This window comes from Dasypus novemcinctus, chromosome 21, assembly GCF_030445035.2.
Source record: "Dasypus novemcinctus isolate mDasNov1 chromosome 21, mDasNov1.1.hap2, whole genome shotgun sequence".
Lineage (NCBI taxonomy): Eukaryota > Metazoa > Chordata > Mammalia > Cingulata > Dasypodidae > Dasypus > Dasypus novemcinctus.
In genome coordinates, this window is record NC_080693.1 from 63,299,823 (window position 1) to 63,309,692 (window position 9,870).

At 56.6% G+C, this 9,870-nt stretch overlaps 2 protein-coding genes across 3 annotated transcripts; one reads left to right on the forward strand and one right to left on the reverse strand.

Moving 5' to 3' along the window:
* Positions 1 to 483: 483 nt before the first annotated feature.
* SLC25A39 (solute carrier family 25 member 39) lies at positions 484 to 4,626 on the reverse strand. Of its 2 annotated transcripts, none has more exons than XM_004451559.5 (12): positions 4,500 to 4,626; positions 3,684 to 3,783; positions 3,478 to 3,537; positions 3,330 to 3,374; positions 2,978 to 3,087; positions 2,575 to 2,642; positions 2,305 to 2,429; positions 1,959 to 2,132; positions 1,574 to 1,683; positions 1,212 to 1,293; positions 1,050 to 1,130; positions 484 to 963 (listed from the first exon to the last, which is right to left on the reverse strand). In XM_004451559.5, the coding sequence occupies exons 2-12, from the start codon at positions 3,766 to 3,768 to the stop codon at positions 848 to 850; spliced, it is 1,056 nt and encodes a 351-aa protein (XP_004451616.1). In that variant the 5' UTR covers positions 3,769 to 3,783; positions 4,500 to 4,626; the 3' UTR covers positions 484 to 847. The 2 variants fall into 2 exon arrangements, with proteins under 2 accessions (XP_004451616.1, XP_004451615.1); XM_004451558.5 differs by having other exon boundaries at positions 2,978 to 3,111.
* Positions 4,627 to 4,706: 80 nt separating this feature from the next.
* LOC131275053 (large ribosomal subunit protein uL18) lies at positions 4,707 to 9,600 on the forward strand. The gene has a single exon (XM_058284345.2). It carries the CDS (start codon positions 8,658 to 8,660, stop codon positions 9,549 to 9,551), a length of 894 nt encoding a protein of 297 aa, XP_058140328.1. The 5' UTR covers positions 4,707 to 8,657; the 3' UTR covers positions 9,552 to 9,600.
* The last annotated feature ends 270 nt before the right edge of the window (positions 9,601 to 9,870 follow it).

The window sequence follows — 9,870 nt, forward strand, 5'->3', positions numbered from 1 at the left end:
TCGCAGGACCAAGCCATGGATGAGCCCTCAACCTGGTGCTTCAGTAACTCACTCGACCAGGCAGAGAAGAGGCTGCGCCCCGCTGGGAGGGGGACGGAGCAGCACACCCAGTGGGGCCCTCGGTGCTCCCCCCACAGTCCCCCACAATTGTGTCTCGGCCTCAGGTTGCAAACTCTCGCAGCTGGCTAAGGCCGGGCAGTTCAGCAGCCCTCTTCTTGGGTCACTCGTGCCAGGGGGAGCCTCCCCACCCCCACCCTGGCCTCCACACCGTGGGGTCCCTGAAGGGGACTCCCAGGGTGCTAGTGTCCACCTCCCCCCGCACTCCCCCGCCTCACCCCCTGCTCTAGGGTGCACTGGAGGGGGGAAGGGGTCCTCTAGGCAGCCCAAACCAGCCCCAGGGCCCCCCCGGGCCCCTCTGTGCAGATCACTTGCCAAGTCCCATTCCCGTGCCCCCGCCCCATCCCCAGGCACAGCAGCTCCACAGAAGTTCACCATCTTTACATTTAAGGAATGCACAGGGCAGGGAAGGGTTGACAGAAACGGGCCCAGGATCTGCGCTCCTTAGGGCAGCCTGAGCTACAGCAAACACAGAGAGGAACGAAGGGGCGAGGGGCAACTAGCCCATTTGGTCTTGAACTCACAGGTGGGAAAGTGCAGTCCTCAGGGGTGAGGAATGGGGAGCAGCAGGAAGAAAGCTGCCTGAGGCCCAGAGGGGCGGTAGCCCTACTCCTGGGGCTCACGGGAGGAGGGGAAACAGGCCCCCCCCCCTTAGTGCTGAGGAAAAGGCACTTGGCTCAGTCTCCTCCTGCCCCATCATCCCATCCCGGAAGAGATGCCCTTATCCCCTTCAAGGGCCCCGAGACCGCTCCTGGTTGAGCCTCCGGAAGAAGCTTTTGCCGAACTCATAAGTGCTGATCATGATGGCACAGGAGGGGGCGGCCTTGATGATCCTTGGCAGGAAGCCTGCAGGAGGAGGAGGAGTCTGGGTCAGGGGTCAGAGGTCGGGCCAGAACCCCTCGCAGGGCAAGGACGCGCACACAGACCCTCACCTGCGAAGAGGCCCCTGGTGCCCGACTCAGCCCGGATCCTCCGCAGCAGCAGCCAGGTGGAGTCGGCACGTGGGGGTGTCACTGCCAAGACAAGACACCCTTAGCCCAGTTCTCCCCACTCAGGGCCCTGCCTGCGCGCCCCTCCATCAGCCCAGCCCTCACCTCGCACAGCCTCCACTGTCCCCAGTGCCATCTGGCGTTGAGTCTTCACCACATCGAAGGGCAGAGTCAGGATGGCTGCCACCTGATGGGGCAGGGGAGGGCTGGTCTCCATTTCCAGGACCCCCCTCACCCCCCACCCCGCTTTAGCATCCAAGCACAGGAGAAAGCTCCCGGGGCCGGAAGGGATGAAGGCCTCACAGGGACTGCCCTCCTTGGCAAGGTTATACTAGGGACGGTGCGCTCACTAGCTGACAAGTAGCCGACGCCCTGCAAGGCAGTTTCTCCTCTCCTGAGCATCCCCAACAACCCTCAGGTCCCCAAGGCCACTCCAGTTGGTCTTACTCCCAGCCCTGTCAACTCACCATCCCTGAGATGCCGCCAGCCAAAAAGCTGATGCCCACAAGCGTCTCATCTTTTGACCTGAGCCCACTCAGCCAGCGCTTCACCAGTTCATAGTTGAACCAGTACAAAGCTTGGAGAAAGAAGTGTGCTCGTTAGAGATGAAGAGAGCGGTGGGGTGGCCCGAGACCCATATCCACCACCAGCTATACACCAGGCCCCGTGCCAGGCATCCTCCAGGAATGTTCTCATGAAAGCCTGGGCAAGTCCTGTGCCTGCTGCACCATCAAGGTTCAGACAAGTCAGACAAGCACATGGTTGGAGTAGCAAATGAAGGCTTGCCGAAGGGCCTCTCATGCATCTCCCAAGGGCTCCCAGACCCCGTCGCCTGCACCCCTGGGTGCCTACCTGAAAAGGGCACATCCCGCAGGGCAGTGGGGCCCCAGCCCAGCCACAGGGAACGCCAGCCACCCTGAGCCACCGCAGCCCGGACACAGGTGCCCAGCTCACGGTACGACAGATGCTGAGCCTGCAGCTTTGTCCGCACCAGCTCCAAGGGGCTGATCACGGTCACAGTGGCCACTGCAGGGTGGGGAGAAGTCAGGCCAGAAGACCCACACAGCAGCCCCCAGCCACTGCCCTTAGGACATGCCCCCCACTTCCCAGGTAGGCAGAAGTTGGGGCTGAGTCACGACTGGGCTCATGCACAAAGGGAGGACAGAGGGAGGACAGAGGGGCCCTGGGCTGTGCTCACGGCGGGCCAGTGCGCCAGCCACCATGGGCGCGTAGAGATCAGAGGTCAGTGCTCGGCTGCACAGGAAGGCCCTGAGTTGGTCGTACACAGTGAAGTAGGCAGCGGTGGCTGGCACGGTCATCACTCTGAGGGTGGATGGAGATCAGCCAGGACCCCCAAACCTGCCAAGCCTTCCCTGGGCATCCTGAACCCCTGCCCAACCAGCCCACTGGGGAGCAAGGGATCTGTGGGGCCCAGGGACATGTCAGCATGTGGGACAAGGGTACTCACAGGGTGGCCGGAAGGCCGCTCCACAGGGTCCGGGTGCCCTCGTGCCTCACGATCTTCACAAAGGCGTCCTGAGCAGGCAAGCAAGAGCCCAGGAGAAGGGAGCATTAGGGGAAGGCTGGGAGGGGGACTGGATCAGGCTGGGCCTGTGCCCAATCTGCCCACAACCCTGGGTCCTAGGGAGAGGCTGGATCCCTTCAGACCTTCAGGTCGCCACACGTGCAGTTCCCCAACCAGCTTCAGGTACTCTGTTCACCCTCAAAGCTCGAGGAGGCGCTACCTTCTCTGGAAAGCCCTCCCTGAGACCAAACCAGCCACCTCTGCATGCCTTGCACTCCACAGTCCTTCCTGGGTCTGCTGCCCACCAAACTGAACCCTGGGGAACAGCCACAGGCTGGCGCCTCACCACGGTGCCAGTGAAGCGGGTGGGGTCCTGAAACCAGGTGGCACAGCGGGCACCGTGCGGGCACAGGTACAAGGGCTCCAGGACACCGTTGCAGTAAAGGAGGCACTTCCCTGTGGATCGGAAAGAGGAGGACCCTGGGGGAGGGGAGGGGGCATTAGGATACCAGGGCCCGGGAGCTGGTGAGCCCCCACCCCTGGAGGGCCAGCAGAGCCTGGGATCCCTGGGTGGACATTCTTGTGCAGGACAGAGAACTAGCCAACTGGGTGCCTTGTGGAGGCTAGAACACTCCTCCCCCTGAACCCTCCCTGCCCCCCAGTCACCGTGCAGGCTCCCTCTGGCTTGGGGCACTCACATTTGGTGTATGAGAAGCTCCAGAGTCTGGAAGGAGGCATCGATTCTAAAATACAAGGCAGCCCCTTGAGTCAGGGGAAGCATCTACCTGCTCAAGGAACCCAGCTGGCGAACACCACCCCCTCCCAGTTCCAGGGTCAGGTACTCACCACTGGCCACCGAGGGGCGCTGAGACTGCAAGCGCACCTTCACCACATCCAGGGGTGTCACTGGGGGAGGAGAGCGGCGCCAAAGATGCCTTTAGGGACTCTCCCCCTAACCTCTCCCCTGGGGCCCAGCCCCCTCCTCCCCAACTTAAGTCACCTCCAACCCCTGGTCTGCCCCAGTCCCCAGGTGCCCCTGCCTCAAGCCTTACTGAAGAGGGAGGTGACCACTGCCCCAGCCCCTGAGGCCACCATTTGTTGGAGGGGGCTAATGCCCCCTCGGTCCTGGTCATTCATCTTGTTGTTTCAATCCTGAAAAACAAAGGGAGCCTCAGGTCACAGAACAGGACTCGGAAAACTAGATAGAGAGGAGGCAGAGGCTGGTGCTCTGGGACTGCAACCCCACCCCCACCTCACTCTACTGTTGACCGACAGTGAGCTACCTCAAGGAATCCTTACGATAACCTTTCCAAACAACGCAATTCTCAATTGCTCTTCCCTCACCCGCGCCACCCACGGTTACCGTGCACCTCTTAAGTGCAGGCGCCGCGGTGATCCCGATGCCCCAAAGACCAAAACACCTGAGCAGCCCCCAGTGGCCCCCCAATTCGAGCACCCAGCACGGCTAAAAAGTGGGAGCGGGCGGTGAGGGAAACAAGTCAACACGTCTGAGGGTGGCGAAGGGTCCGCCCGCCCTCTGCGGGCTGCAGGCCCGACGTCCCTCGGCTCCCCACCCCCACCCCAGGCCGGGAGTCTGGACCGGCAGCGCTCTCTCAGTCCGTCCCCAAAACACAAGCCGGGGAGCGCAGCCGAGACGGCGGGAAGTGGGGACTGGGAGGCAGCACCGCTCCTCGCCGTTCAGCGATCCTCCCTGGCCCGGCTCCGCGCGCCGGAGGAGCCGGGTGAGACAGACTAGGACGACCCAACGGCCCACGACTTCAGCCTCAGTCCAAGCCCCGGCCCCCCAGAAAACCTCCAAAGGCCCGGCTCTGGCCGCCGCCCCCAACCAGACCCGGCCCGGAACCCACCTGGCTCCAGGCTGGGGCTCGCGCGGCGCGGCGCCCGGAGCCCGATGGGCCCATAGCGGCTCCGCGGCCGACGCAGCGGCCGCGCGCGCACCGCCCGCCGGGACACTGCCGTCCGAGGCGGGCGAGCCGGCCCCGCCCCCGGAAGGCGCTGCGAGGCCCCGCCCCACGCGGGCCGACCGGCCGCACGCCCGGAGTGCCGCCGCCCCGGCCCCGCCCCACTCGCGCCGAGCGACCCTGCGGGGCTCGCGTGCCCAGGTCGTAGGGGTCGTGGGTTCGAAGTCGCGCCAGCCCGGCGGCCGCAACTTTATTCTCGTCAACTCCCCCCACAGCTGCCCAGGCCGAGCGCTGCACCCGGAGCCCTCACGCTCCAACGAGCTCCGCAGGCGCACGTGGGAAGAGCACACCCGCCCTTCCTCGGGGGCCTCGCCCGCGCGCCGGCCGCGGGTACAATCGCGGCTTCGGGGTCGCACAGCGATCAAATAACGGAAGGAAGCATCTGCCTGCCGCGCTTTCCGCTGAGGTCCTACAACTTCCCCGGGACCCTGTCGTGCAGGAATTCGCCTCCTCCCTCTTTGACAGTGAGGCCGCAGCTCCGCAGCGCTTGAGGCGCCGCGCGGGTGTGGGCGGTGGGGCCAGACCAGCCGTAACCGGGGCCGGGCTAGCTGGACAGCGGGAAAAGCCTGGCCTGGGAGCCGGAGACCTGGGCTCACCCCGCGTGCGCCCTCGGGCGAGTGACTTCGCCGCCTGGGCTTCGGACGCCGCCTTCCCGCGGCCTGGGGCTGAGGCAGGGACGGGGCCCGACGTTGTTGAGTTGACTACTTTGCCTAGCACGTCTCATCGTTATTTCTCCAGAGTCTCACAGTTTGAGAAACTGGTTATTATTGGCCCCATTTTACAGAACATGGAACCGAGGCTGGAGGTTAGAGCCCGGGGTCCCCGTGCCCCCCGCCTCAGGCCGCCTCCCCGCTGCAGGCGGGCTTCAACCCCACGCGCGCGTCTCCGACCCCGCGTCTCGGGAAGACGCGTCTCTCCCCGCCCAACCCCGCACTGGACCACCCCCCTCCCGCCTGGAAACTTGTGCGCCTTCCCTAGGGAGAGAAAGACGACGGGGAACCACGGGGGTGGGGTGGGGAACCGGGGAGTTAAAGATAAATGGGTCCACACTTTCTTTTGAGGGACATGGAAAACTTTTGGTTATTGGATGGTGGTGTTGGTAACACTATTGGGGGTGCAACTGATACCACTGAATTGGACACGTGAACGTGGCTAGGATGGGAGATGTTATGTTATCTATGTTACCACAATATAAGACAATTTTTTGTGCCACTAAGGCACAACAAACGACCACCGGGTGTGAGTCTGTGCCTTTAAGAAGGCTAGGCCGAGGCGTTGACGTCATCAGCTTCCCTGCCTCAAGTGGTCGCGTCCGAGTTTGTAGTCTCTCAGCCAGCCGGCGTTGGCCGGTTAGCACGTGGATCCCCAGGGGCCAACCATCAGCTTTCCCTGAGAAAAGTCCTTGGGGCTCCCCTTGGTTTGGCAGTTCCAGTTGGGAAGGGGGGGGGGGCCGGGAGAGTGCAATGTGTGACCGGTAAAGAGGCCGCTGGGTCCAAAGGGCAGGAGGGATGGCATCTCTACCGTTTCCTTCCCACCGTCAGCTGAGTTTTGAAATGTCACAGAGCTTCATTTTATAAACTATGTTAAAGCGAAAACTCAGCCCCCATATGGTTTGCTGAAGTTTCATACCCAATAACCAAGAGATTATTCTCTCCATCTTATATAGGAGGAAACTGAGGTCTTTGTGTTTAATGACTTTACTCATGTGGAGTAGAACCCAGGCATCCCAACACAATCTTCCATTTTACAGATGAGAAAGTGGAGCCCCTGACATCAAACAGCTCTAAGGTCACTCAAGTGAAAGAGCCAGAATTCAAACCCCCACCTGCCTGACTCCAGAGGGGTCCCCAGTTAGCCCAGTTCTCAAACAGGATGTTCTGCGCCTTGCCATGACCTGAGAAGGGTTCATCTGTCCAGGCCTCAGGCCTCAAGAAATAGCGCGTTGGGCAGCACCAAGTACTGGCCTCCAGACAGAGCACAGAGGAGGCAGAAATCCGGCTCCAACCTCAGCTGTCTCCTGCAGCTGCTTTGGAAGCTTTAGCAAGTAGCTCAATCTCCCTAAGCTGCTGTCTCTCCCCATTTATAAATGGAGCTGTTGGAATAATCATGCACCCACTTTATGGATTATGTGAGGATTTAATGAGTTAATACTTGTGAAGTGCTTAGAGCAGTACCTGGCACGTGGCAAGCGCTCAATGAATTCTGCTATTATTGTTACTGATTGTCCCTAGTATACCAGAACAGAAAGTTCTTGAAAGGGCCCATGCCTCTGCCTCCAACATACATCATAGTCTCAGGCATGGATAATAATAGCTCCTTACACCCCTTCTTTCCAGGAGCCAGCGTCACAGAGCTGCAAAGAGGCACAGCCAAGAATCAAACCCAGGGAGTTCTGTTTTATCTTCCCAAGCTTCTTGTTTAAAGCAGATACCTTGAAATGGGTTGGCTTAAACAATGGGGTTTGTTAGCTTACAGTTTGAGACAGAGAGAATGTCCAAATCAAGGTGATGCTTTCATTCCAAGGAAGACCGCTGTCAATGATCCTTGGCTCCACTGCCACAAGGCATCTGCTGGTCTCCCCCCTTCCCTTTCTTGCTTTCAGCTTCTTTCAACGGCTTTCTTTCTCTGAATGAGTCCCGCCCTGAATGAGGTAGGTCACACTTTAACTCAAGTAGCTTTATCAAAAACTCTGGCCTACAATGGGTCCATACCTATAATAGAGGCTTAGATTTAAGGACATTTTTTTCTGGAGTCCATACAGCTTCAAACCACCACAGCCTCTAAGCCTCAGTTTCCCCACCAGTCGAATGAGGGGCTTGCACTCCAGGTTTTCTTCTTGCTATGGCCTTAAATTGGATCCCATGGAAATTTGTCTCTGCATCTTAGTTTCCTCATCTGAAAATAAAGACAATATCGCCTGCCAGTAAGCCTGGCTTACTACCAAAGACAGTCAGCAAATAGTTCCGTGGCCCCTGCAGGGACCCAGGGCGGAGGAGATCATGAGCCCCACCTTTGCCCGCATGCAGGTGTCCTGAGGCTTGGAATAGGGGAGGGCTTCGTGGACATGACCAAGCCCAGGGTGGTGGCAGCGGCTGGGCACGCTGGAGAGGTTATCTGGTGGGCAATGAGGTGCCACTGGAACTGGAAAAGTCACCTCCCAAGGATAACTGTGGCGGCTTCAGGGTGGAGCCTGGCGGTGCCCATGATGCTCTGGAGTCCTGGTTAGACAACCCCGCCCAGAGGAGCAAGACTGGAGTGGAGTCCTGAGAAGGCTGCCCCCACCCTGCTGATTCAGCCGTGGCTCACACTGACCAGCCGCAAGGGTTGGGGCACAAGTGTGCCCCCTGCACGTAAACAGGAGGCTGGTTCTTACGACAACATGGACGAACGTGCGGGACATTATGTTGACATAAAAGCCAGACACAAAAGGACAAGTACTGTATGATTGCGTTACTATGACCTAAATAGTGTATTGTACGATTTCATTTATATAAAATGTAAATATAAATCTATAAGGATGAAATTTGATTAGTGGTTATGTAGAGCTGGGGAAGGCATGCTCGGGGGTATGGAGTTCTTTTTGGAGTAATGAAATAATTCTAAAATAATTTGTGGTGATGAATGCACAACATTGTGATTATACTAAAAGCCATTGATTATACACTTTAGATCATATGGTATGTGAATAGATCTCAATAACAATGTTGAATAAATAATTGTGCTAGAATAGTCAGAAATGGCAGCTGTGGACAGCAGGGGAAACACAGAGATTGAGAGGTGAAAAAGTTTCCTGTTGATTTGTTTTTTGTTTATTATTATTGAAATAATGAAAATTCTCTAATAATGATTGAAGTGATGAATGTACAACTATGTGATTATACCAAATACCATTGATTGTACATTTTGGATGAATTGTATGCTTTATTAATAGGTATCAGTAAAATTGATTTGTTAAAAAAATAAAATTCGCTTTTTCCCCCCCCGTAGTGCTCCCGGGCCTGCCGGTCTGTGCTGAGCCGCGGACGCTCTTCTCTGATCCGCAGGATGGGGTTTGTTAAAGTTGTCAAGAATAAGGCCTATTTCAAGAGATACCAGGTGAAATTTAGAAGACGACGAGAGGGTAAAACTGATTACTATGCTCGGAAACGTCTGGTAATCCAGGATAAAAATAAGTACAACACACCCAAATACAGGATGATAGTTCGTGTAACCAACAGAGATATCATTTGTCAGATTGCTTATGCCCGTATAGAAGGGGATATGATAGTCTGTGCAGCTTATGCTCACGAACTCCCGAAGTATGGTGTGAAGGTTGGCCTGACAAATTATGCTGCAGCATATTGTACTGGCCTGCTGCTGGCTCGCAGGCTTCTCAACAGGTTTGGCATGGACAAGATCTATGAAGGCCAAGTGGAAGTAACTGGAGATGAATACAATGTGGAAAGTATTGATGGTCAACCTGGTGCCTTCACCTGCTATTTGGATGCAGGACTTGCCAGAACTACCACTGGAAATAAAGTTTTTGGGGCTTTGAAGGGAGCTGTGGATGGAGGCTTATCCATCCCTCACAGTACCAAACGATTCCCTGGTTATGATTCAGAAAGCAAGGAATTCAATGCAGAAGTACATCGGAAGCACATCATGGGTCAGAACGTTGCAGATTATATGCGTTACCTGATGGAGGAAGATGAAGATGCTTACAAGAAACAGTTCTCTCAATATATAAAGAACAGCATAACGCCAGACATGATGGAGGAGATGTACAAGAAAGCCCATGCTGCTATACGAGAGAATCCAGTCTATGAGGAAAAGCCTAAAAAAGAAGTTAAAAAGAAGAGGTGGAATCGTCCCAAAATGTCTCTTGCCCAAAAGAAAGATCGGGTAGCTCAGAAGAAGGCAAGTTTCCTCAGAGCTCAGGAGCGGGCTGCTGAGAGCTAAACCAAACTGAAATTTTCTATGAAGATTTTTCATACAAAGACAATAAACTTATCAACTTGCAAAAAAAAAATAAATAAATAAAATTCAATAAGACAAAACAAAACAAAACAAAACTGGAGTCTAGTTTATTGTGAGGCTAAATTCCTCCAGGCAAGGCGCAGAGCAGGACCGGTGTCCTCTCCATCTAGCACCTCCAGGGCCTAAGATATTTATGAGGCTGACAGGAGGCTCAGCAGATCCAAGGAGGGATCCCATTAGCACTTCTGAGTCCAGGGCCAAGGGATACCCACCTAGAGCTGCCAACCTGGAGGCGGCGCCT